The sequence below is a fragment of the Penicillium cosmopolitanum genome (assembly GCF_028827165.1).
Source record: "Penicillium cosmopolitanum strain IBT 29677 chromosome Unknown utg000003l:1.0-3747932.0:1.0-3751027.0, whole genome shotgun sequence".
Classification (NCBI taxonomy): domain Eukaryota; kingdom Fungi; phylum Ascomycota; class Eurotiomycetes; order Eurotiales; family Aspergillaceae; genus Penicillium; species Penicillium cosmopolitanum.
Genome location: NW_026622673.1, coordinates 3,005,129 through 3,032,082, shown reverse-complemented (window position 1 = coordinate 3,032,082; position 26,954 = coordinate 3,005,129). Strand labels below are relative to the sequence as shown.

Sequence of the window (26,954 nt, the reverse complement as noted above, 5' to 3'; positions counted from 1 at the left end):
TTAATCAAAACCCCTTACCCCTAATCTACTATGTATGTTTATACTCCTACTGACCGTGTGGACCTCCGCGTAATCGGGTCCTCCGGATTGGGGCGACCCTCCCACGCTTTCCGCTTTTCCCCCCCTCGACTTCAACGTTGGACTCTCCAACTCACTCACCCCCTTCTCCTCCACCACATCATGTCGTTCCTTCGGTCGACGTCCCTCGTCGTCTTATTCGCGGCGACTGCCCTGGCCCACGGCGGCCATGAGGCTGTCCCCGATGGCGAGGCCATCTCGCTCGAGCCCATTGTATGATCATACCATCTATCTATCTGCCTTGTGCTCTACAAAGCAGGAGGTAGACCACCTAAGTCACTACACTTCTCGCGAACCATGCTAATCACTCAACCCTTTTCCTCTCTAGGACTCCACGCTATGGGTTCATATGATTCTTATGGGCTTTGCTTTCGGCATTATCTTCCCCTTGGGTATGGTCCTGGGTGTATGTTATTGCCTTTTCTTTTTCTTCCAGCTTGCAACAGCCCACCTCCCTCCTCCAGATCCATCCAACTAACCCAATCGTCTCCGCTGTCTCAGATCGTTCGCTCCCGCTGGCACGTCCCCGTCCAAATCGTCGGAACCATAATCGCCGTCCTAGCCTACTTCCTCGGCCACGCGCACCACGGCCGCCAATTCGGAAAAAACGCCCACGCCTCCTTCGCAAACTGGCTCATGCTAATCCTAGTCGCGCAAGTCGTGCTAGGCGTCTATCTAAAACTCCACCTCGTGAAAGCCGGCCAAGCCCGCATCCGCTGGATCTTCGTCTTAGCCCACGGAATCCTGGGCAAGATCATGCCCGTGATTTCCTGGGCCCAGATGCTCTTCGGCGGTATTGCGGCGCTGGGCTTCTGCCAAGATGACCATATGGGACAATGTCTAGCGCACTTCATTATGGGCAGCGCATTCATTGGATACGGAATCTGTCTAACGATCCTACTTCTCGTGGGCCAGTTCTGGCTACGCCGCACAGGTCGGAGTCAAGAATTCTTCGACTCGCTCATCATCGCGGCATGGGGTTGCGTTAATACTTTCACCGAGCATCGCTGGGGCGAGGAGTGGGGTCATAACGATCTTCAGCACACCACTATGGGAATTGTTTGGTGGTGCGCGGGTCTGTTGGGTATGTGGCTTAGTCGCAATCGGTACGGTCGACCTAAGCGCAATCTCATCCCGGCTATTGTCATTCTCATGACGGGTTATGCTATGTCGGCGCATCCCAGTCTCTTATGATCAGTACCATGATCCACTCTATTTTCGGCTATACACTCATGGCGGCTGGTTTGACCCGCATTATTGAGATCTCGTTTGTCTTGCGAGATCAGAGCGCTGTGAGCATGAACGGTACTGAGCCGAATAGCTTCCAATACCTGACTCCATTCGTATGTACCCTTTTCCCCAGCCCAACTGTTATCGTGCGAATGATTCATCTAACCTGACGACAGCTGCTCTACGCCTCCGGATTCCTCTTCCTCGGCGCCACGGAGGAACAAATGAAACTCCTCAGCGACGCGGGCATTACTCACGTCTCCTACATTCTGATTCTGTACAGCATCGCATTCATCCTATTCCTCTGTACGTTTGCCCTTGCCCATACCCTCGCCCATAGTATTGCTATGTGTACAATGAACTAACCAACCCAGTCGTCAACGTCCTCCTCCACATCTACGCCGTCCACACCTGGCCCACAGAAGAAGACGCCATCGACCCCGAAGAAGCAGAAGCACAGAGCCGCGGCAAATACACAACCGCAAACGGGGGCTACACGAACGGCCGCGCACGATCAAACTCCGAAGCCCAGCGTATCCAGGACGCGGAGGGGTTCGAGTTGCAAGGTCTTATTAGTGATGAGGAGGATGAGCCGACTTCTTCTGTGGCTCCGAAGAGAAAACATGATCAGGTTGATGTTGATAAGGAGGAACGTTAAAATGGGGTTGGCTTTTAATACTTTTTTGGGACTTTGACACCTTTCTCATCTATCGCTGTCGCTGTCTCCGTCTTTATTATTCTCCGTCTACAATTTGTGGCGAGTGAGTTGATGGGCGTGTGTGGGCGGGGCATGAGTGGGTTGATTGATCGTCTTACCATACTACTACTGCTACTATTACTACATCATTTTCTAGGCGTTGGGGCTGTTGAATAATTTGTGAACATATATACTTCTAAACTTGAAGATTTTCATATTTTTCGAATCTATTAGAGCGCCACGATAGACATCATACTAGTACTAGTAGTACGAAGACCTCAGAGCAGAGAAGGGAACTTGAAAATATTATACTACAATACTATAATATAATAACCTTCTGTCCGCTAGGTAACAGTCAACATACGGATGAACGGAACTCTCTTAGGAGCATGGTAATTCACTTTGCCTCATGCGGGATAAGAACTTTGGTAGAAGACACTCGCCTCCGACGCCTTTTAGACGATTTAGGAGAGATGGGCTCCGAGCTTGTGAGCAAAATTGTTGATTAAGCTCGCATCTACATAGCACATCTTTACTTAAGAGAATATACTATTTTAGCCGTCCCTTATTACATAGTGATATCAAATACATATCAAGCACGCTAAGTTACATCATCAATTATACACAGGAGTAGGTTGGCGATAGGATTGGGGCATTGCTTCCCCATCCCTCAAACTTGTCAAAGGGGCATTTGGATATTTTGAGAACAATTGGATCATCTCCGTCAGGCTGTCTGCCAATTGGTCAATGAACAGCTGTCCCAGGACATCCCCCGCCCCGGTCACGATCAAATCGAGGCCCGAGTCCCGCTCCATGGAGACCACATCCATCTGTCCTGGGATGGTCTTCGCGTTGCCCCAACCGGCGTTGGCCAAAGAAGCAACTCCACCAAGCTCCCAGGAACTGTTAGGCTGCGGACTCTCGTGATGGACGCGAAGACCGAATCGGACGTCTTCTGGCCAACTAGTGGAATGTTTTGCAATAGTTTGAAGTGTTATCGAGTCGTGTTGAAAAACAGCCATCTGTTGTGTTTGTACATATCGCATAAACTGCGCCACCGTCGATGAGGTGTCAATTTTAATCCTGACTGGGAGTGTATTGATACAAGGACCGAAGATGTTGCCGATTCCCGGAGGCAAGCCACCACGCCCATGGACGACCTGGCCGAAGACAAGATCTAATTGGCTGGTGTAGTCGTGAGCGATTACCCATGCCAGGGCCGACTTGACTAGTGTCGACATGGTAGCTTCTGGTTGAAGATAGGGCCGGTCAATACCTCGCATTGCCGTTGGTGGGTGTTTTAGCTCGACGGGTGGAAGTGAGGGTTTGGGAACGCCAAATGGGGCGAGTGCGGCCGGAGAAGCGTCGTGCAAGTACTCCTTCCAGAAGGTGAAGGCATCTGTATGATGTTGCCCGATGCGGTGATGAACCACATTGGCAAAGTCTGTAGCCTTGGGGACCTCTTGTCCCGCGTAGGCTGCGGCAATGGCCTGCCAGAGAATGGAAATACAGGACTGGTCGTATTGGGCGTGAGACAAACTGATAAGAAAAACAAATTCTCGCCGAACGGTACTAGTAATGACCTTGAAACGGACTGGACTGAAAAGTAGTTGGGTGGTTGGGGTCGGTCGCTGGCGGGAGAGGTGTGTCATGTATGCTTCGGGATCCTCTTCTTCTGCAAATTCAAAGCTGGGCTCTAGGCTTTGCAAAATCACCTGGAAGATGCGATCATCCAGATTAACAAATACCGTCCGCAGTATGCTATAGCAGGAAACAACCTGATAGCAAGCGCGACAAAGACGATCGAAGTCCACAGCAACTGGAAATAAGTACGCATATTCAACGGGAGACGAGTGTTGGATATAAAACTCCTGGTATGGTAGAGTAGGCAGAATATCGGTGATGTTGTCCGCACTGAAGGGGTGCTCCTCGGCGAAGAATGAGGAAACAATGGAAGTATGTTCACCAGGATGGATGAGTGAGAACGGAGGCTTTACAGGCGATTTCGACACGGTAGATGATATACCAGCCTTGGTAGCCAACTGACGGGCCATTTGTCGGATGGTTTCCCAACGGAACAACTCCCCAACGGTATGCTTAATGCCATTGGCCTCGGCTCGCGAAGTGGCCTTGAGAGCAGAGATCGAATCTCCGCCTAGTCGAAAGAAGCTGTCTTCAGCCCCGATCTCGGCATGTGCAATGGTCAGAGTCTCTGCCCAGACGTCTTGAATCATCCGCTCTAGGTCAGACGACATGGGCTGCTTCACCAGAGTTGTGTTAGGAGCAAACTTTTTGATCTGCTGCCATGTCATTGTGGCGCCAGCATCTCGGAGTCGATGTCGATCGAGCTTTCCACCAACGGTCTCGGGCATTTGGCGAAGAGGGATAAAGGCAGATGGAACCATGTAGTCCGGAATAGCAGCACATAGCCGGATGTTGGCATCAGTAATATGACCGGCATGGTTAGGTGGAATTGCTATGTTCAGTTGAAGCGGCACATCCATGGAAGAAGAATATGGTTCCTCGGTATTGTCAGGGTTGTTGGGTACAACAAACGCAATTAGACATGCTACCTGACCCGGTCCAGCTGGTGTGATGATTTCAGTGACAACGTTCTTCCAAAATCCAGGGCAATGATGGCGGATATTCTCCTCAACATCGCCGAGCTCTAACCGCTGGCCCCGCAGTTTGACCTGAGAGTCCCTTCGACCTATGAATACCAACGATCCATCGGCTTCATACCGAGCCAAATCACCTGTGCGGTATACCCTCTTGTGGTCACCCGTTGAGAACTCTTGGAGCCAGCTTGGGCAGGAAAGGAACGCGGATGCCGTTCGGTCAGGATTGTTAAGATAACCTCGGCCGACTAGAGATCCTTGCAGCAGAATCTCACCTACAGCACCGATTGGTACTGGCAGATGAGGATCCCGCGGATTTACAAGCCATGCATTTCCTGCAATTGGGAATCCGATGTTGGCTGGGGAACTCACATCAACGCCAGTCTGAATAGTGAAGAATACAGTGCATTCGGCGGGGCCGTAGCTATTCAGTAGGCGTACTTGATTTGACCATTGCTGTATATCGCTGGCATTGACTGGCTCTCCAATAAGGCTGATAGTATGAACCGATGGTAGATCGGCTGGGGCCAGTACTCGGAGAAGGGACGGTGTGAAGATGGCATGAGATGGCTGCATTCTAACCACGGCCTCAGTCGGACCTTCCTTTCGTTCAGAGCCGGATAAAATGCAGATACAGCCTCCAATAATTAAAGTACCAAGCATTTCGAACATGCTCACATCAAAGGCATAGGATGAAAACTGAAGGACCCGAGAAGTAGTATTCATCCGCAAGTGCTCGGCGTACCGATTCGACATGGTAACGAAAGCCCCATTCTCAACAACCACACCTTTCGGTTTTCCGGTGGATCCTGAGGTAAAGATAGCATATAGGGCTTGATAGGGGTTTTGCATATTGGGTAGGTCCGGTGTTGTCATCTGATATTGGAGAGCGTCCTCTCCAACTGAAATGACCGTGGGAGCTAGTGACTGAGCAGTGGACATATTGTTCCCCGCACTCAGTATAAGCGAAGGTTGAAATTCATTGCAAATATCCCGAATCCTATTCACGGGATGGGCAGTGTCAAGAAGGACAAATGCTGCCTGCGCGTGGAGAACACCGAGCATAGCGATGACAGTCCACCGGGACCGTTCCATGTATATAGGGACAAAGGACTCTGATCCAATACCATTGGTAACAAGCAAGGAACCAACCTTACGGGCCAGGTAAAGCATCTCATCGTAACAGAAGTTCCCATCCCAGGAGCAAACTGCCTGGGCTAGGGGCTGGCTCGCAGAATGCTTTTCTATCATCGCCCTGACAGTGTTTGGACTAGGGGGACAATTGGGTAATGCCCACTTTCGCAGGTGATCGATGGCACACGGACTCAACGTGGGAATGTTGCTAATCATAGAACGTGGCTTCTGGTAGACTTGTTGGAGGGTATGGCTGAATTGGTCGAGGATGTTTTTCAGATGCCATTCAGAAACTACATTCTCGTCGTAGGAGGCATCAATGATCACACTATCAGCCTTTAGGATGCACGTCAACTGTAAAGCGTAGGAGCTGAATGCCCCGAGACCCGAAGTTGTCTCAATAGGTTGCATCAGTCCTTTCTCCAGATATCCATCCTCTGCCTCTCGGCCCGTTACCATGAGCAAAGTCTGAAACCTGCAGCATTCAGCGGTTTCCGGATTGAGCTTAGCGATTTGGTGCAAACCCAATTGCTCTACCGCGGTTATGTCCACAGACCATTGCTGCAGGCTCTCCAGCAGCTCGGTAACCGTTTTATTACCGTCAAGGGTTACTCTCAGAGGTAAAGTGGCAATTGTCGGGCCAGTCATGTTTTCGATGCCTCGTATTGGTGCTCGACGTCCCGATGAGACAATACCAAATACAACATCCTCGGAGCTCTGGTACTGAGATTGAACAAGAGCCCAGGCGAGCCAGGTAGCCGTGGTCCTGGTGACAGAGTGCTCGGAAAAAGGACCAGTGGGTACTTCACAATGGGAGTGGGCCAACGCATGCGGCCGGTAAGTTGGAGAGGGCAACGAGGGGAACGGTACCACAGATATCTCATGGAACTCTGCATTCCAGCGTTGGGGTGCTATCTCGGATTGGGAGATAACGTGTTTTACGAAGAGCTGGAAAGGCGGCGGCTTCTGCAATTCACACGCAGGGTCACTATAGGCCTCATCTATAGCCTCCGCTAGCCGTGCAAGTGACCACGCGTCATACACCGCATGATGCATTGTTAACATCAAATGATATTCTTTGATGTCAGAACCTGACGCTTGCACTGGGAAAACCTTGAACTGGGCCAAGGCTGTTCCAAAACCCATTGCGTTATCGCACGAGTTTTGCGGGAAGTCGACCGCATCACTTTTTAGGACAACCTGAAGACAACCAAGATCATTCGTGTAGATAAGTCTGGTGCGTAGAATTGCGTGTGTTTTCAGGACCCTATCCAAGGCGTGATGCAGCCGATCCAGATCAATGCTGGGAGGTAGTAGATAGCGGTGGAATGCGACGTATGCACCAGAGCGTCCTTCTGTGACGGAAGCCAAGGCAGCCTGCAAGGGAGTACATGGATAGATGTCTTCAATTTGATCCAGCAATATACCGCATTGAAGAGATGCTTGAGCTTGGGCTTCGGAACGTTGCTGAGGCTGAAGTAGGCTGAATGCAGCGATGTCGTCTGCCACAGCATCTGCCGCGGACCTGGATCCACAACAGGAGTGACAAGCAACTACACGCGCAAGATCACGCAGCCGAGGATGCTTGAAAATGTTGGAAACTGCTATTTCTAGCCCGACTGGTCCGCCGCTTGATGCTAACCGCATAACGGCAATCGAATCGCCGCCCAAGCGGAAGAAATGATCATCTGGGCCAATTGTCTCTGCTGGACGCCGAAGTACTTTTGACCAGAGACACCGCAGTTGGTGTTCAATCGGGCTTAAATCATCCTGGGACACACGATCCGTAGCTTGGGTTACTCCTTCTAATTGTTTCTCCATTGCATGCGACATCTCTTGACGCAGTTTGGGCCGATCCACCTTACCACTTAGCATCCTCGGAACCCTGTGCAGAGGAAAGAACGCTGCAGGTATGAGGAAAGAAGGGATATCCGATTGCAGAATTTTCCTTGAATCTGCGACCGCACTGTCAAATTCCGTCGAAAGATACGAGTTCGAAATGTTCACTGCAGCTACCAGATATGTCGTTTGACATTGCTCTGGGGCGATCACCTCGGCCAGTACCTCGGGGCTCCCTGAAAAGGATTGCTGGACATGATGTTCCACCTCGGCTAGTTCGATCCGTTGCCCGTTCACTTTGACTTGACGGTCCTTTCTTCCAATATACCGAGTTGATCCATTGGGCAGGAGCCTTACGAGATCTCCCGTTAGGTAAAGCCTTCCAGGTCGCCCAGAGCGGAAAGATTGTAGCCAAGCGGGTGCATCAATAAATGAAGCATTTGTCTGCTCAGGCCGATTTGCGTACCCCCTACCGACAATGGGACCCTCGATGAGTAGTTCTCCCACAGCCCCAATGGCAGTCAATTGGGCCGAATTTTGGGGGGAAACCGCCCAAGTGGCGCCTCCTGCCGGCATTCCAATATCTGCAGGATCTGTATAGAGTGCCTCAAGGGAAGATTGAACCGTGGCAATAACCGAGCATTCCGATGGACCATAGGCATTCATAAGTTGCAACTGCGAAGACCATCGGCGCACATCCTCTTTGTTCATACCCTCTCCACCCAAAACCAAGGTTCTCAAAGATGTGACATCCTTAGGATCCAGCATTCGCGACACAGACGGTGTCAACAGTGCCCAGTCAACTTGATATTCCTGAATAAATCCAGCTAGTCTCTGCTGGCGGTCAATGTCCTGCGGAATACAAACACATCCGCCGACAATGAGCGTGGTGAGGATCTCGACTATGCTTGCGTCGAAGGCGTGAGAAGCAAACTGAAGCACCCGTGAGCCCTCCGCAAGATTTAGCATCTTATGGTGGGCTTTTTGTGCGGACATGAATGACTGATGCTCAATTATATTTGCTTTTGGCTTCCCAGTAGACCCCGATGTGAAGGTTGCATATGCCGGTGTGTTGGGCGACACTTTCTTCAGATGTAAGCCCTGACCCTGATGGAGCTTCCACACTTCCTGTTCCTCGCCATCAAGCACAATGACTTTATGGGCAAGATGTTTTGCTACCGGTCTCTGGCGAGATGAAGTTAACACTAAGGGACACTGAAATTCCCCACGCACCATATCTTGCAATCGTTCAAGGGGATGTGACGGATCTAGGAGGATGAAAGCCCCACCCGCCTTAAGAACTGCAAGTGCAGCGGCAACAACCCAGCGAGACTTTTCACTGCACACTGGCACGAATATTTCTGGCCTTATACCCTGCTCTTGGAGGTGGCTGGCTATCTCTGATGATATACAATCCAGCTCACCGTAGTTGAAGCTGCCGTCCCAAGCACAGATAGCGGATGCAGCTGGATTGATCAAACTCCGTTCATGGATCACATCATGAATGCAGGATGTCCCCACCTCTGGGATATTTCCCTTCAAATTCATCATGCATTGGTAGTTTTTGGCTCCGACCAGATCCAATTGACCCAGGTAAATGATGTTGGGATCGAGTAACTGCGCTATAACACGCTGGAATGCATCTCCAATTAGCTCTGCCTGCACCTCCGATAGTGCATGTGACCAGAAGGTAAGATCACCAGATATGACACTTTTCTCATTGACCGAGAGATTAACAGTCAAGTCAAACTATCGAATTTTAGCCTTCAGTTGAACGATATTATATGAACTGGCCTGGCCAGTTTCGAGCATACCTCGGTTACGTCATGTCCTCCACGATACTCCAGTCGAGACCCAGAGCTACCATTTTGATCCCAATTTGTACTGGCCTTTTGCAGAGACATGGCTGTGTTGAACAATGCCTGTCCTGATAGGTTCAAGGAATGTATCACGTCAACCAAACTGCAGATCTGGTTATCCAGACTACTTGCGTAGGAGCTCTGGTTGTTCCGTAAAGCTGACTCAACTCCATCTTCATCGCTCAAGGAGAGGCGACACACCAAAAGGTTGATTAGAGGACCAGCAATACATTGTGCACCTTGAAGAGGAATCTCCCGACCAGCCGTCAGGTAGGCAAAGCAGACACAATCCGAACCGGTGTATGCACGAAGGACCAGGCCCCACGCCACCTGCAGGAGATTGAAAACAGTGATTCCAAGGCCATTGCAGACTGATTGAATACGATCACCATAATCAAAGTTTAATGGAACTGAGAGTAAAGTAGATTGCTGATCAACAGCTGACACCAAAGAAGGGAAGATGCATGGTTTGACATCCTCAAGATACCGATTCCAGTACTCCTGCGATGCCTTCCCGTCTTGCTCTTGACAGTACGCGATGAAAGATCTGTATTGAACTCTTGGATCAGTCTGAAGCTGTCCATCGTAGGCCTTCTGGAAGTCTGAAATCAACAGGCGGCGAGTGTAGCCATCTATGAGCATATGGTGGATGTTGAGTTCACAGACAACTTCTCCCCTGGCTGAGGCCTGAGGATAAGCCAATGAGATGGCTGCTTTCTGTCGTGTTGCTGAGTCAAAGGATTATGGTTTGCGTGTATGCTTCCATCAGAAGAAATAGTCTTCACATCTGCGACGACTGATTGCAACACAACTTGAACGGGGTAGTTCTGGTCCCCGGGCCAGTTGTAAAGGTAGTCCGCAGAATGGTGTAGCGATCGACTACCCGCTGCCATGCGTCTCGCACCTTATTTAGATCGATAGGGGCGCACGTTGGATGGAGCGACCATTCCATGCTTGACCAGTACATATCAGGGTTTTTGATCTGACTGAGCCACATGCCAGTTTGGACGGGCGAGCAGGGATAAATTTCTTCAATTTCCGACGGAGAAAACCGACACTTGCCCGCTATCTGGCTCACCAGACTTTGTAACTGGTCATCTGTGGTCACTGGTAACAAAGGGAAATCAGACATCGTAAACTGCTGGTGCTGTCTCAAAATTGTGGGCAGGGATTCCAATGCCTTCTGGAACCCCAGAACCCACTGGCGTAATTTCTCTTGATGCTTCATGCGTCGATTGTACCAGAATGAGATATGAAGGCATTTATCCATGACGGTTGCCGACACATCGATCAGAGCAAAGCGTGGCAAATCTGGAGGAACAGGAATAAGGTCATGGTCGGGGAGAGTCGCCAGTTTCAAGAGTGCCTGTGATCCTTCAAGCTGTTGGAACCGCCCTGTGTAATTGAGAATAATTTCCATCTGCTCGTGGTTCTTAAAATGTCGTGGCCCGTCCTCGTGAAGGTACCGCGAAGTAAAGTACTCCCAGCCGTTACTAGGAACAGAGCGGCGACGCTCCTTGAGGCGTTGGAGTAGATCTGCAATTCCTTGGTCCTTCTTTGCATTCACAAAAACAGGGGCCAAAGTGGTAAACCAGCCCACTGTACGTGAAACATCGATTTGAGGGTCCCACGGCTCTCGCCCATGACCTTCACTGAATATTGTCGGCGTGGGCCTATCTTTAAATGTCTGCGAAAATGCATACACGAGAGAGGTATGGATGAGTTCGACCGGTTGCGTGCGAAATGCATCATTACAAGCACCAAGAATTGCGCTCGTAATATTCTCTGGTAGGCAGATGGCTTCGTGTAGTGCCTCCCCCCCCACGTATTGTGACTGAGCAAGTCGTCTCCTCCCCAGTAGCTTTGTGCTGGGGGTGGGATCTCTCTTGGAAGAGATTTTCGGGGATCCAGAACCTCACGACTGTACTCATGCTGCAAAAGACACCAAGTCTGAAACGACAACGATTTCAACCCAGAGATCGTTCCCGTCGATAACAGCTCATCTAGGTCTTGCAAAATCACTCGCCAGGACACCAGATCAATGACCATATGGTGGGCCATCATTGACAGAAGCTGCTGATGCGGCGTTGTGATGAGATCAATGGCCAACACAGTTCCTTGCTTAATATCTAACGCTCGTTGACTTCCTGAGAGAATATCCCGGAGCCCATGAGTCCCTATCGAGGGAACAGAGTGCGTACGGAAATAAAAGCTGTCCGTACCTTTAGGGCGGATCGCTTGCTCCACTGCCCATTCGGCAACCGCCGAAATGATGCCCGCAGCATTGAATGTCGGTCGACAGTACCCCTGATGGACTGGTAGACCCTGGATTCTGGTTGGTGTTTAGAAACCTTTAACAGGAACTGCTGGGTGAACTTGTTATGTCCCTCGGGTGTATGCTGAACAAAGAGCTGTTGAATTGGGGACAAGCTGAACCAAGTGTCGATCGGATCCTCATCGGCCAAAGCAGACAGGTAAGAACTATTGCTAGATGTTCCCATCTTGTCGGCTAACTCCGCAATGCTTGGATAGCGAAATATATCTCTGACGGTCACCATAAAACCCGCAGATTTGCAGGTGGCGGCCACTTGCATGGCACTGACCGAATCTCCTCCCAATCGGAAGAAACTTTCCGTCACCTCCATTTCCTCGGGTGAACGGTTAAGTGCTTGGGCCCATATCCGTTGAAGAATCTCTTCCTGAGAGCTCGAAGAACGTCTAGACTGCGACGGGCTGCCACGGTAACTTTGGAGGTCTTCCCAAGATAGAAGAGCCGCGCATTTCTGCAGTTCGCGACGATTTGTCTTTCCAGAAGTAGTCACTGGCATCTGGGAGACTGGCAAAAACAGACTTGGAATCATAAATGCCGGGAGGGTACTGGCTAGCTCATTCTGCGCGGCAAAGCATTCCATTCGGAATTGATCACTGGGGGGGGAGGAAGATGTCGTGTCCATTTTCAGCACAAGCGGTGGATAAGGGCTCATCGGTGCGGATGAAGGCCACCAAAATATCCTGTGGTCTCAATATCTCTGCCACAACATCAGTGGAGGGAGGAAATGAATTGCGCAGATGATGCTCAATATCAGCCATTTCCAGCCGTTGCCCCCGGAGTTTGGCCTGCGTGTCCTTGCGCCCTATGTAACGGAAAGAGCCATCGCCTGTATGCTGAACCAAATCCCCGCTCTTATACACCTTTCCACCTGAGATCCCGAACTGTCGACGCCAGGAAGGTGCATTAACAAAGGCGGCTGCTGTTCTTGCGGGGGTTAGGCTGTATCCCGGTCCCACCGTTGGGCCTTCGATCAGCAATTCCCCGATGCATCCCACTGGCATCAGAACTTGATCATCTTCGGAATGGACAACCCAGCCGATAGCACCCGTGGGAAATCCAATATTGGAAGGGTCATGTACTTGCAGGTGGGGCTGAACACTGAAGACCGCGGAACACTCTGCTGGCCCATAAGCGTTGCGCACATTGACGTACGGCTCCCAGCGCGCCACATCACTAGCTAAGACTGCCTCCCCAACAAATACCAGAGTTTCGAGGCAACAGAGAGACTCCGGTGATATAATCCGAGTCACAGTTGGTGTCAGGCATGCAACATTGACATCAAATCGGCTTACAGCGTCCCCAAGTGAGCTTTGGCAGTCGGCCGTGGTGGGAATACACACGCAGCCACCCATGATCAATGTAGTGAGGTGCTCGATAATGCAAGAATCGAATGCCGGTGATGCAAATTGAAGGACTCGCGACTGTGGAGTGAGGCCATACAGTTCGCCATGAGCCAAAGCGCTCGAGGCAAATCCATCGTGGGTGACGACTACTCCTTTTGGTGTGCCGGTTGATCCTGACGTGAAGGTGGCGTAGATGGCATCTTGGGGAGTAGCAATGAAGGCTTCAGGGAGAACATCGTTAGTGTCACTCATCCACGGCTCCATTCTCGTGCCATCAATAATCAAACGGCTTCCTGTGAATTCGGAAACAATCGGCTCATTTACGGGCGAGATAATGATAAGACTAGCTTGAAGCTGGCGATATATCTCTTGAAGGCGTTGGACTGGGTACGCCGGATCCAGCAACGCAAAAGCAGCCCCTGCCTTCATGACAGCCAACATGCTCACCGTCATCCATTTCGACTTTTCCAGGCACAATGGCACAAAATGACCAGACCTAATCCCTAGCGAGAACAGCCGCTTCGCTAGAGCGGAAGAGAGGTCGTCGAGTGCTTTATATGTGAATTCCCCATCCCAGCTGCAAACAGCTGTATCCTGGGGGCTGTGGTAGACACGATCATGTATTAGGTGAAGCACACTCCGTGATGCAGCCAACGGTACTGGTAGATTCCAACGGCATAAGTCAAACTTGTCCTGGAGACTGATTGTGTTGATGTCCCGGAGAGTCATGGCCGGGCTGCTCTCTACTTGTTGGTAGATATGTGCAAATTGCTGCAACAGGCGTTCTGTCTGACTTGGGGTGATGACAGCCGGGTCGAAGGATGCTTCGATACACATGGACTCGGCAGATGGCCGGCATCGCAAGATAAGAGAGTATGTATCATATGTTTTTTGTAGTTCTCGACCGTTGGCGAAGAGGCTTGGAATACTCTGTCTGTCACGTGGCTCAACGGCCAATAACGTCTGAAATTGACATGCAGCCGCGGGCCTTGTCCCAAGCGAGAGAGATTCTGCAATCCAATATGCTGGACAGGGATTGTTGCGGCCCACTTACTCTGAACCTTATGTAGTGCGTCGACTATTCGTTCGCCTGGGTTCAATATGACACGGACCGGAAGACAGTTCAAAGCTGGCCCGCTCAAGGTCTCAATGTCTTGAACCTGTGTTCCTCTGCCAGCGTCGATTGCCCCGAAAACATTATCTGGGGATCCCGTGTAATGTGATTGTAGGATTGCCCAGGCCAAACGCACTTTTGAGTTAATTGTGAACCTCTGTCCTTTGTCTGTGCAACTGGACAGACGGTGTTGCCGTGATTCGGTAGGCCGGGGCTCATATCCGGCTGCGGGCCGTGTTGGAAATCCTTTCATGGACGACTGATGCGCGTCCTCGAATTCCGCAGTCCAAAAGACTTCTGCCTCACGTCGAGATTGTGAGATATAGTCAATCAAAGGCCTGAATGGGTGAAAAACGATTTCCTTCCCGTGATATGCTGAATTCACCTGTTGCAACAGTAGCGCCATTGACCAGTCATCACAGAGCGCGTGGTGAATTAGGATCGTCAAAGTGTGTTGGTGATTATCGGCGTCTGATAGTAAGGTGAATTTCACCAACGGTGCTCCAGTTCGCCATTCACAACTCATAGCATCAAAAGATCCAGGCTTTTGATCCTCCCAGGGTATTCTACCACGGACAACTGCCTGCACACACCCTTGCTGGCGGGTGGGAATGATTCGTGTGCGCAAAATAGGATTGGCCTGGTAGATGCAGTCCCACGCGTCGTGAAGGCGTAAAGTATCAATCTCCGACGGCATGCGGTACTCGTATTCAACAGTGTAGGCCATTGGGTCTTTTTTGGTGATAGCCATCATTCCCTCCTGGAGAGCTGTGCAGGGATAGACATCTTCTAGGTCATCTAGCGAGAAATGGGATTGTTCCGCGATTTCTTGAAGAAGTTCTTTGTCATCCATGTAGTGGCTTGTGGACCAGCTATTGTCTCTTTCCATGAAGTCCATGTTGATGGGCCTTCCATTTTCATTTGATGCAAAAATTGGAAGCGATTTGTTTGCCACAACGAGTTGTGGTTCTACATCGCTGACACCCATGCTGCAGTCAAGAATTGGTTATTAGGACGGCACAGAAAATTAAAGATGGCTGGACGCTTGTGTGCATGGAAATTGTGTAAAATAATGAAAACCAATGTGAAAGCCACATTGTTTTTATAACTTGGTTTTGATGAGCCATGCTCCACTACCTGGGTATAGATATTCTGCTGCACGCTCATATTGGTAGAGGGTCTAGAACAATGTAACATAGCAAAAGTACGTGTATTGTTGGCATCATCTCGTAATGTTATGTTTTGCATCGAATGTTTAATCTGGACAGATCTGAGTTAGGGTTACATTCACCGTCGGCTGGTACGGGTAGATGTGGATCGGCACCTACAAGCGGGCAAGTCATGATATCAGAGAATCCCGGTTGTCAGACACTGAGTCCGAAGTCCTTTTATGCATAAATCATCCAGTAATAGCAAGTAATTCGCTAGGAGACACCTTAATAATAAGACGTATCGCCCGACATCTTCTCATACCTCACTCAGGTTATCTTCTGGGAATACACATGTGTCAATCATGGAGTCTTCTTCCCCAGGTCCGAGTTAGACGAGAAGCACTCAGAAAACACTGACCCAGCAGAAGCCATAGAGACAGGCCAGGCCGACGTTGAAGCAGAAAAGGCAGAACCCGATAAGGGCCCGTCTCTCGGAAATTACCTGGTATATTTCCTGTATCTCTTCGCGATGCTCATGCTGACTCCAATTAGAGGATCCTTTCCTACGGTGCCCGAAATGGAGGCATTGTGGCCATTGTTCTTGGCCTCGTCTGTGCCATGGGCTCTGGAGTGGTATGTGAAGTCTGAGTGAAGGTTCATTGAAGGAACTTTAGCTGACTCTCAAGGCATTGCCCTTAATGAACATCGTCTTTGGCAATCAAGTCGGCAATTTCAATCAATATTTCACACCGGGATCTAGCCTTAATGAGGAGACATTCAAAGCAAGTGTTAACCGTAACAGGTTAGTCGGGCTATCTGGCAATATTCGCGGCTCTATTAACTTGAACTGACATCATGAAGCCTCTATATTGTATATCTCTTCATTGGGAAGTTTGCTCTGACTTACGTTTCGATGGTATTTTTTCAAATATCCCATAGATACTACATTATACTCACTAGATAACAGGTCTGTTTCCGGCTTATTAGTCTCCAGGCTTCCGCAGCTCTGCGTCTGCAGTATTTACAGGCTCTTTTCTCTCTCCCCATCAGCAGATTGGATGAAGTGTCTTCGGGCTCAGTCACTCACGCAATCACTTCCTTATCCAATCAAATCCAGCATAGTGTGTCTGATAAATTGGCTTTATTGTTTCAGTCTCTCGCCTTACTGGTATCAGCGTATGCAATTGCGTTCCGATATTCTTGGGCACTCACCTTGGTCGTTAGCTCCGCCATTCTATTCGTGGTACTCGGCTTCAGCCTCACTATTCCCTTCATTGTAAAGGCACAATATGGGGTTGACCAAGCTGACCAGAAGCATGCTTCCATTGCAGCAGATGTCTTTGCCTCTATCCGCACAGTGCTTTCACTCAATGCAGAAGCCCCTTTAATCGCAAAGCATTCGGCATGGATTGACGAAGCAAGGAGAAGGGGATCACGCATGTCTGTAGTTACAGGCATTCACCTGGGTCTTCTCTTCTTCGCTATGTACGTCAGCTTTGGCCTAGCCTTCTGGTTTGGCCTAAAACTGTACCGTGAGGGTCATATTGGAAGCATTAACGTCGTTATCACGTGTGTGAAACTGCCGTGACCCTTGTTTATCATCATATATCTGACCGGGTCTAGGGTTTTCTTTTCTGTTCTCCTAGTGGTCACTATTCTGGGAAGCATCGCATCTCCTATAATCATTATCGGCAAGGCCATCAGCGCGTCCCGCCCGTTCTTTGACATCATTGACTCCCAGAAGCCTGTTCAAACTGGACTGAGAGACCCAGACGTGTCCAGCAGAACGGATATCACCTTCGACGGGGTTACCTTTGCTTATCCAACACGTCCAAATACAAAGGTACTGCGAGACTTCCATGCTTGTTTCCAGCGAGGCAAAACGACTGCGTTGGTGGGACCTTCGGGCTCGGGAAAAAGTACCATCGTGGGCTTAATTGAGCGATGGTATGAGCTGTCTGATTCATCGCATACAGACGCACAGGCTGTTGAAGGTGAGATCAGGGTAGGCGGCAGTAATATCAATGATTTAGACCTCAAGTGGTGGAGATCCCAAATCGGCCTGGTGCAGCAAGAACCCGTTCTCTTTAACGATACTATTTTCAACAACGTCGCCTTTGGCTTGCTTGATTCCCAACGGGAAAATGAGTCAGAGGCGGTAAAAGTCGATCTTGTCACCACGGCTTGTAAAGAATCATTTGCAGATGACTTCATTCAATATTTGCCTCTGGTACGTAACGGGAATTTCACCATGACACATTGGTGTTGCATACTGACAGTTTTTGAAGGGATATTCAACATTGGTCGGTGAAGGAGGAATCACGTTGAGTGGCGGACAACGTCAGCGTATAGCAATTGCTCGTAGCGTTGTCCGACGACCTCCTATATTGATCCTCGATGAAGCGACCAGTTCAATTGATGTTCATGGAGAGAGGATTGTTCAGGCTGCGCTTGACCGTGTTTCGAAAGACCAAACGACAATTATTATTGCACATCGCTTGTCAACTGTCAGACGGGCGGATCATATTATCGTCATGAAAGACGGACTGAATGTGGAAGCTGGATCTCACCTAGACCTGTTAGCCAAAGGGGGAGTGTATCAGAGCCTTGTGAATGCCCAGAAGCTGATGTCCCAAACAATCTCCGAGTCCGTGGTTGATGAGGAAGAGGACATGCAGCTGCCTCAGGTAGCAGATGGCAATCCAAGTGATACTATCATCCGCAGCGATGATAGTAGCAGGTCCAATAATGAATTTCAGAGCCAAGATAAGGGCTCCTCAAATGGGTTTCTGCGAATTCTCAAACAACAGCGCGTTCAATGGCCATTGTACCTCTTGACCCTCGTGGGCGTACTTGGTGCAGCTTGTAAGATCCCCCAGTTGCGGTCAGTGACTCTGTTGCTAATCCGAAGATAGCTGGTTTCGCGTTGCAAAGTTGGCTCTTTGCACAGCTTGTTCAAACATTTCAGTTTTCGGGACAGAAACTGGTGAATGCTGCAAATTTTTGGGCGCTCATGTTCTTTATACTTGCGCTGGCCATGGCAGCGTTTTACTTCACCATAGGAGTTGGCTCAAACACGATCTCCGTCGTACGTCCTGTAACCCCCAGGCAGTCGAATCCCGGCTAACAAAGTCATAGAATGTCGCATCCACCTATCGCAAAGAGTACTTCCTCAACATGATGGCCCAGCGGGTGGCATGGTTCGATCGGGATGAAAACACATCGGGGGCGCTAATATCCCGACTATCTACGGATCCTAAGCAGCTCCAGGAGCTCTTCGGCATTAGTGGCGCTTTCCCCCTTGTTTCTATATTCAGTGTGATAGGGTGTATTGCCATCTCTTTTTCGTTTGGTCCGAAGCTGGCGGCTGTCGCCTTTTGTGCCGGTACCCCTTTTATGTTCCTAGGGGCCTTTGCAAGAATTCGTTATGAGATGAAGTTCGAGGCCATCAATGCAGAAGTATATGCAGAGAGTTCTCGGTTTGCCAGCGAGGCTATTCGGGCGTTCCGGACTGTGACATCCCTGACAATTGAGGATTTCATCCTCAAAAGATATTCCGAACAGGTCACCACGCAGAGACGCCGGGCTATGCGAAAGGCTTGGTACGCGACCCTGATGTTTGCATTTGCCGATAGCTTCGAATTATGCTCCATGGCACTCACATTCTGGTATGACGCATTTATCCCATCTCAATTTCGGAAACCGGCTCATAAAATCATAGGTACGGTGGCCAACTGCTTGCATCACGTGAATACAATGTGGTGACATTTTTCGTCGTCTACGTTGCCATCATTCAAGGAGGTCAGTCTGCAGGGCAATTTCTCAGTTTTGGACCAAATATCGCGCAAGCGACAGCGTCAGGAAACCGAATTCTCAGCCTTAAGTCTGAATCGAACGGCTGTGTGCAATCCAGCCATGCTGTACCTCTACCATCCATACGAGAGAAAGTGCGGGCAGACATCCAATTCAAAGATGTCTCATTTCAATATCCCTCTCGGGATGTTCCCACATTTACTGGGCTAAACCTGAACATTCGAAGCGGTCAATTTGTTGCCTTTGTCGGGCCATCCGGCTGTGGTAAATCGACAATCATCTCTCTCATTGAAAGGTTCTACGATGCCACGCAAGGGACTGTACTCTTGGGTGGTCGCGACATTCATTCCATCGAGTTATCATCCTACCGGAATGTCCTCTCCCTCGTCAGCCAGGAGCCCAAGCTATTCGACGGCAGCATCCGTGATAATCTTCTTCTCGGTCTAGCCGACACGAATGAGAACACCGAGTCCCAAATGGTACAGGCCTGTCAAGATGCGGAGATCGACGACTTTATCACTTCTCTCCCTGAAGGCTACTCCACGCAACTCGGAGTCAACGCGCAAGCCGCACTGAGTGGAGGCCAGAAGCAACGCATTTGCATCGCACGAGCATTGATCTCTAAGCCACGTGTTCTTCTTTTAGATGAGGCGACATCTAGTCTCGACTCTCAATCTGAGAGTCTCATCCGGGAGGCTATGGAAAGACTGGCAGCCAAACGAGATATGACCATTATTGCCGTGGCACATAGACTGGCGACGATCCAAAAAGCAGATACGATCTTTGTTTTCGGCCAGGAGACTGCCGGTCAAGGCACAAAGGTTGTGGAGAAAGGCACTCATACTGAGCTATTGCAAAATCGGGGAGCATATTGGGAAATGGTAGGTGGGTCTGTTCCCAGTGGATTTCAGTTAAGGCTAACTTTGGTTTCAGTGTCAAGCACAGGCGTTGGACCAATAGGTAAGGTGAGTGTACGAAACGGTGAATGGATCAGGAGCATGGTGAAGGCCCTAGCCTGAGTTCAAGTTATATATGCAGTATCAAAGCATTCATCTTCCGAGATAGTTTAAGGGAGCACGTAAGAGGACCAGGTCCAATGAAGAAGAAAATGGGAAAGAGACACCGTACGATGTGACCGGTGTGATTCTTGCAAAATGGATCCAGGATGGAATCGCACCGGGTGGGCACATTTATCGCGTTCATATACCATAATTCATTTGATGCGTATGGGAATTAAAGGGGGCTTCTCCCCGCAAGTTGTGATTTATTGTCTTAACAACCAATCTTGACTTTCTACGAAAATAGATGCACCCTATCCCATGGGGCTGGTTGGGATACGACTAATACCATTCATTTTGTATGGGTTGGGGTTTTCGGGGCCACCCAAATACCATCCAAAACCTGCGCTATATTAGTTGACGCTAAAGTACGCTGTACTTGCCCCACCAGACTCATGTTGGATTCCCTGTACTGCTGGTGTTGTCCTTCCACCTTCATACGCACTACTCATGCTTCAGGATTAGTTTCAATCCGAGGATTTGCGCATTGACTAATACTCGTCATGCCCAATGGAATCGGTGTTGATTGATTCCTTGAAGTGTGAGGATTCATTGGGAGATGCTCAGTGACCAGGATATCCAACAAGGGCGTGAAACAGAGAACCGTGACTCAGAGTGCTCCGAGTCAGGGAGCGATCGATTCCCGAGGAGCCAGTGTTACCGTCACCTTTTTTACGAATGCCCAGGTGAACGAGTCCAAGTATGCAGCTTACTAGTATACTACTAGCTGTGCCCTCTTAAGGTTCAACTTCTTCAACTTCAATCAATCCGATCAACATTGAGGGTATATCAATAGTTACCTAGTAGGTACCTATTAGTACTTTAATCAACTCAAACGCCTAGCCGAAACTGCCAGGAGCTCTACCTCCCTCTAGGCAAGGGCAAAAAAGGTAAACGCCAACTAAACCAAAGAAAAACTTGAAATTAGGAACAGACCAGCACTCCCGAATTAACCTTGAAACTTAATTCAATTCCCCTTTCCAGATCATGATTTCATTCCTGTCGTAACATTCCGTCATAAACTAGTGCCAAGTACCTCCGAGGTGAGCAAGGTAACAGGCCATTCGTTTACGGTAACAAATAGCAAGAGAAGAAAAAGCAGAGAGCAAGGAGAAAATAGTAAAGAGCAAAATAGTTCAAGTTCAAGTCCTTGGAACCAGAACCTGGCCCTGGCCCTGGCCTTGGGCCTAGCTTAGCTTAGCGGAACCCGCCGCTGGGAAAGAATCGTGGTCCAGCGTACCCGTGCGCTATGATACTTTGGATATCGATGTTGTCGGCGTTGCGTGGACTCCAGAGTTTGATTAGGATGAAGCGGCCGGACCTACGTATTGATACAGAACAGGTTAGTTAGATGTTCTGCCATGCCTTTCGCTGGGAGGGGACTGGACGAATCACATACGGAGGAGGATCAAACTTGATGCTAACCATACTCTTCTCCCTCTCGATAAAGAATCGCGCATGAGGCTTCATTACTTCGGCCCCGCCTGCCCCGCTAGGCCCAGGCCCAGATCCCGATGCAGATCCAGATCCAACGGGCGGGGGCGGGATCGGGTCGATGAGGCTAGGTTGGCCTTGGCGTCGCGGTTCGGACCCGGACCAGCCTCGTCGCATGAAGCCGGCGCGGCGCGATAGTTCGCGGAGGCGGCGGTTGTTATCGGTCAGGCCGGTTCTCTCTTCTTCCTCTTCTTCGTCGTCGTCTTCACTGACGCTCTCGTCGGTGTCGGAGCAGAGGGGGTCTTCTTCATTTTCCAGTCGTTGTAGTTCGGCGATGTCCTCGTTGGAGTCATCTTGGTCGTGGAAGACGCTGTCTTCGGAGTTCTCGTGGTAGTCTGTTGTTATGCGAAACTCGGAATGTGGGATTGAGGTTTGAGGTTCTGGTGTTTCGTTGTTTGAGGTGGGAGAGCATTAGGCCCCGTTAGGACGGTGCGTTCTAGAGATTGCAAGGGTGTGCGGAACGAATTGAGGTACTCTTGGGAGGGCAAGGCACGCATTCGTCGGCGGCGTTGGCGGCGGTGGACGCTTGAATATTGGATTTGGTATTGGGCAGTGCGGGCGAGTAGTTCGTCCGATGTCATCGAGACGAAAACCATGCCTTCTTGGATACTAGATGGTGTCAGCGGTGAAGTCATCATAGGGCGGGTATCCGTGCTCTGCGAAAACATACGGGGAATCATATCCATTTCGAGGAGCTTTAATGACAAGCTTCTTCAGGCAGAAGGGAGCCTCGCCTTGATGTCGTAGAACCAGGTTGCAGCGGTCGGACTTGGTACAGTAGACCGAACTGTCGTTCCGGAGAATATTCTCCGGGAATGAACAGTCGCCGTCCGGGTCATAAATGCCCCCATCACAACTGGCAAGTTCCATCTTCAGTGCCCCGGGAACTACTTGGCCATACTGTCCGTAGTTAAAGCCCCTCATTCCCTCACGGTTGTCGTCGGTGTCCAACTTTCGTCGCTTCAACCTCGCCCGGCCATCACGGCCATCACGGTTTGTGTGCGCGGGCTGCGGCATGAGGGACGGTGTAGGAACTGGTGCTGTGAGATTGCTCGGATCAATCCCTCTGAAATCAGACCTGAACGAGCGGCGTCTAATCAGTCTGTTCGTTGAGCGGGGTTCCTGGGTTAACGAAGCGGGACTCAAAGTTGACGGTGGTCGCTCGGGGCGGAGTCGATCCAAAATTCCTCTACCGGGCGTATGTCTGCGAGAAGGGCTTGTCACGTCTGATGTTAACTGCTGAAGCTGTTGCTGGACTGTGGCCCGGGATTGTTCGGCGTGGGTGAGTTGGCGGACTGTATCGAGCCGATGTTCTTCAATCTCCTGATTCAGTGTTTGCAATGCACGATCGGTATCGCCAGGATTCGAGTTGTTACTCTCTGAGTGTATCAAATTTCGGAGGTAGAGCAGACTATCTCGTGAAGGCCGGGGTGGTGGAGTGGAATGACTTTCGCGCGGGGTCTCTAAACCCTCATGTATGCTCTGGGCAATAAGATCGGGAGCGAGATCATCGAGAATCTGATGCAGACTAGTTCGGAAGACACCATGCGAGTTGTTCTGGTCCGAGTCTAGTTCTGGTTCGTCGTTACGCTCACTGAGAGCGTCGATGATTCGTTGGACACGTTGAGGGAGGGATTCGGGGATAGGCGGTTCGGGACCACTGGGGCGAGATGAGCGGCGAGAAGAGGCAGGTGGGTAGTCGTAATTCCCTGACTATTCAACGATGAGCCACTGGCTGCTCGGGGCATATGGAGCGTTGGGCCGAGTATCGGTGGAAACATACCATCCTGGAGGTTGACTGGGCGGGGGACAGCGTGGACGGGGGAATAAGAAATAAGACCTGAGGCTAATCTCAGGTGTATTTCACTCTAATTTCAAGAAGGCATGGAATCAAATAGAAGGCAGCAGCCCATACGGGCCAGCAGGGAAATTCAAGGATTCAAGTTGGTGGCAGTTGAGAAGATGCGGTGCTTGCCTGCTGTTTAGTTATCGGGGGTGCACGTGATGACATTATATCATCGTGGGGAGAGCTTGAGCTTCTTTCCTTCTTCAATTCACCTTTCACCCCCTTCACTCGCTCATTTACCAACTCACAATGGCTGAAACGGAGAACGGACAGCAGATAAGTGCTGGTATGTGCCAATGTACTTACTTTTTACAATCCATCCTCTGACTCTGCTAGACGAGATCGCGCTCTATGATCGACAGATTCGCCTGTGGGGTGTCCAGGCACAGGAAAAGTAACCCTCCCTTTTCCATACAGTGACAACTGGGGGTGAGACTAATACGAGGAACAAAGGATCCGATCGGCAAATATTCTCCTGATTACTGTGAAAGCCCTAGCCAACGAAGTAGCCAAGAACCTCGTCCTTGCTGGCATCGGCTCTCTGACCATTCTCGACCATGAACCTGTCACGGAAACAGATCTGGATGCGCAATTCTTCCTGGAGGAAGCGCATAAGGACCCGAGAATTCTAGCAGAGGGGAAAAAAGTGCGGCTCTTTTATTGAATACATCAGTTCGCTCGTTACCCTATACTAATTACATTCCAGCGAGCCGAGATCGCCGGTCCTCAAATCCACCGCATGAATCCCCGCGTGAAGCTGCACATCGATACCGATGACGTTCGAACAAAACAACCCGATTTCTTCGCCCAGTTTGATGTGACAATTGCGACAGAGCTAGACTTTGCAACCAACAACAATATCAACGCCGCTTGCCGTCTGGCCAATCGCCCTTTCTACGCAGCAGGTCTACATGGGTTCTACGGCTACGTTTTTGCCGACTTAATCTCTCACGATTTCGTCATCGAGCGCGCCAAATCGAATGTTCCTTCACAACAGCAGGAAACGCCGACTCGGAGTATTGTCAAGGTCACCACCAAGAAAGAAGGTGACAAGACTATCGAACTCGTCACCAAGCGCGAGACTTACTCTCCACTCCTCCTCGCCAACACATCCCCTCTACCGGATGATTTTACCCGCCTACCTCGCCGTCGCAAGCAAGTCACCCCTCTGCTCAGCTGTCTCCGCGCTCTGTGGGAATTCGAGAAGCTCTCCGGCGGCCGTCGCCCAACATTCCAGCACGCAGACCTAGAGTTATTCACAAAGCTCTCTCGAGAAGTCCACCAGGAACTCAAATTAGATCTGAACACGCTAGACTCGACCTTCCTCCGCGCATTCCTCCAGAATCTGGGCTGCGAGTTGAGTCCCGTGGCTGCGTTCCTGGGCGGCTCGCTCGCGCAGGATGTAATCAATGTTCTGTCGGCGAGAGAACAGCCACTTCAGAATATGCTGCTCTTTGACGGAGAGAAATCCCAGGGCCCCATTTACCCGCTTCATCCTTTCTTCCCTGCAGAGTTGGGAATGCAGTCGCTTGCTGCTGTGCCGCCAGTGAGCAACGCTGTTCCTGTGGATCCTGCGCCACCAACGACCATTTCATAGGAGTATCACTTTGTATGGGTGTTATGTGGTATCTAGAAATGACTTAGACGAATTTCATTATGTTAGGCTTCTCATAGACAGGAGGAAGTCTTATGCTTGTACGATAGTAAGAATGCATTTCGGTAAAGAGGCTACAACTACGGTTCGTTCACGGATAGTTAGGAAGTAATAGGCTATGGGATGCCTTAGGTATTGGAGAATGTGGGAGACCATGTTGGATGATGCGTTGCCTCCAATACTAATATGTATGGCATTCAGAGCAAAGCTTTGGAAGAAACCGGCGGGGAATATCATGATCGCTCGGTCCCATGTCCCCATACGAAGAAAAAAAGTAGACTCTGATGTAGAGTAAGAAAATTCAAAGTCGAATTTGCAAAGGGTGGATTTTATGGCACTCAGTGCCGTGATGATGTCCTCTTTGTTGGGCCATCCTCCTTTTCCATCAGATGCCGAAACGAGATGAAGATCTTCTTAGGAACATCATCTCCTTGAGGAGGTTCCCGATGTTCCTAGTTTCGGTTTGAATTATACAGTTGATAGTTAGGCCACGAACTTGGCGGAAGTGGTTCGGCCCGCTCAGGAGTGTATTGCTTAAAAGCCTCTGAATAGGCTCATGAAAATCAGTATACATACTGGAGCTTTTTAAACCTGGCGCTTCCCAATAGTGCGGTCCGTATTTGAAAGGTATGGATGATCTTGTCCGTACGATAGCTAGCGGAGGCACGCAGGGATCGGATCGTGCTCGGCAGGAAAGGAATGATCTTGTCCGTGAGATGACCAGTGTAGGTATTCGGGGTTTGGAAAATCGCGAATAAGACGGAGGCCCTCTCGAGGTTGCTGAGGGTGGAAGGAAGGATGTTCAAAATGATGAGCAAAGCTGAGCCCATCTTGCCCATCTTGCCCATGAGCTAGTTGAAGATCCTAAGCAAGTATTGGGACATTGCAAGCTACTTTGAAGCCTTTGGCCTGGTGTGTGAGCTCAGGACGGTCATTAATGGTGCGAGTTAGCTGCAGAAGGCGTTAGAGGGGTGGTTGGCGCCAGCCAAACCCAATATCTCGATACAGCAATGGCTCTACAATTGCATGAAGATTCCGTGACGATTTGGTAAGAGCAATTTGCTCCTCTTGATAGAGGTAACTAAATATCATCTCCTGTACTTCGGAAAGGAGCTGTAGGAAAGGAGCGCAGAAGGAAATAAGCGTACGTGAGTAGACGATATGGTACCTACCTGGATAGAATTCACAACATAATGCAGTTCGTCTCCAGTACTTTAATTTTATAGGCTTGGGACCATGATGTTTCAGATCGTACTTTCGCTTTTCTGTGGCCACAAGATATATAAGGTTTCCTGGTCTTTTATAGAGTGTCTCATGGCTTGTTAGGCAATCAAATTCCAAGGCTGGTGAGGAATCCATAGATGCCATGGATATCTCTTTCATGAATGGATGACGTATGTTTTCTGCATGTCTGCCACCGGACCGTGACAAAGTGAACATGGACATGGACATGACAGCGAATCAGAACACATCGCAATTTCTCAAGGGCAAGGGATTACGATGTAGCACTAAAGGTACTTACCAGAACAGCATATTTCAATGCTGAGCGGCCGTTGAACTGACAGCAAATTACTCATTTAGGGCGAGAGGGTAATGGGAAAGTCATGTATTAATTGTTGGAAAGCTGAACGGGTAAAAACAGAAATCCTGACATTCTGAAGGTATTCTTAATCCAATATTTAATGGCCGCTAGC

General features: G+C 49.9%; 6 protein-coding genes across 6 annotated transcripts; 3 read left to right on the top strand and 3 right to left on the bottom strand.

Moving 5' to 3' along the window:
* Window positions 1-180: 180 nt before the first annotated feature.
* Window positions 181-1,966, top strand: N7509_001156 (Ytp1 family protein; the record flags this gene model as incomplete). Its single annotated transcript, XM_056625793.1, has 6 exons — window positions 181-291; window positions 407-484; window positions 580-1,184; window positions 1,277-1,421; window positions 1,485-1,614; window positions 1,683-1,966. 6 exons carry the CDS (start codon window positions 181-183, stop codon window positions 1,964-1,966), a joined length of 1,353 nt encoding a protein of 450 aa, XP_056494375.1.
* A 653-nt stretch (window positions 1,967-2,619) lies between these two features.
* Window positions 2,620-12,283, bottom strand: N7509_001155 (uncharacterized protein; the record flags this gene model as incomplete). Its single annotated transcript, XM_056625792.1, has 6 exons — window positions 2,620-8,781; window positions 8,830-9,345; window positions 9,411-10,183; window positions 10,263-11,054; window positions 11,159-11,762; window positions 11,807-12,283. The coding sequence occupies 6 exons, from the start codon at window positions 12,281-12,283 to the stop codon at window positions 2,620-2,622; spliced, it is 9,324 nt and encodes a 3,107-aa protein (XP_056494374.1).
* Window positions 12,284-12,377: 94 nt separating this feature from the next.
* On the bottom strand, window positions 12,378-15,232 carry N7509_001154 (uncharacterized protein; the record flags this gene model as incomplete). The annotated part of the gene is made up of 2 exons (XM_056625791.1): window positions 12,378-14,140; window positions 14,185-15,232. 2 exons carry the CDS (start codon window positions 15,230-15,232, stop codon window positions 12,378-12,380), a joined length of 2,811 nt encoding a protein of 936 aa, XP_056494373.1.
* Window positions 15,233-15,495: 263 nt separating this feature from the next.
* On the top strand, window positions 15,496-20,168 carry N7509_001153 (ABC transporter ATP-binding protein; the record flags this gene model as incomplete). Its single annotated transcript, XM_056625790.1, has 12 exons — window positions 15,496-15,544; window positions 15,692-15,900; window positions 15,948-16,028; window positions 16,082-16,197; window positions 16,257-16,311; window positions 16,549-16,964; window positions 17,019-17,625; window positions 17,684-18,260; window positions 18,311-18,483; window positions 18,534-19,063; window positions 19,117-20,089; window positions 20,142-20,168. 12 exons carry the CDS (start codon window positions 15,496-15,498, stop codon window positions 20,166-20,168), a joined length of 3,813 nt encoding a protein of 1,270 aa, XP_056494372.1.
* Window positions 20,169-21,463: 1,295 nt separating this feature from the next.
* N7509_001152 (uncharacterized protein) lies at window positions 21,464-23,546 on the bottom strand (the record flags this gene model as incomplete). Its single annotated transcript, XM_056625789.1, has 5 exons — window positions 21,464-21,587; window positions 21,666-22,111; window positions 22,189-22,369; window positions 22,431-23,473; window positions 23,544-23,546. 5 exons carry the CDS (start codon window positions 23,544-23,546, stop codon window positions 21,464-21,466), a joined length of 1,797 nt encoding a protein of 598 aa, XP_056494371.1.
* A 309-nt stretch (window positions 23,547-23,855) lies between these two features.
* On the top strand, window positions 23,856-25,203 carry N7509_001151 (E1 ubiquitin-activating protein AOS1; the record flags this gene model as incomplete). Its single annotated transcript, XM_056625788.1, has 4 exons — window positions 23,856-23,892; window positions 23,943-24,000; window positions 24,060-24,252; window positions 24,313-25,203. The coding sequence occupies 4 exons, from the start codon at window positions 23,856-23,858 to the stop codon at window positions 25,201-25,203; spliced, it is 1,179 nt and encodes a 392-aa protein (XP_056494370.1).
* Window positions 25,204-26,954: the final 1,751 nt, after the last annotated feature.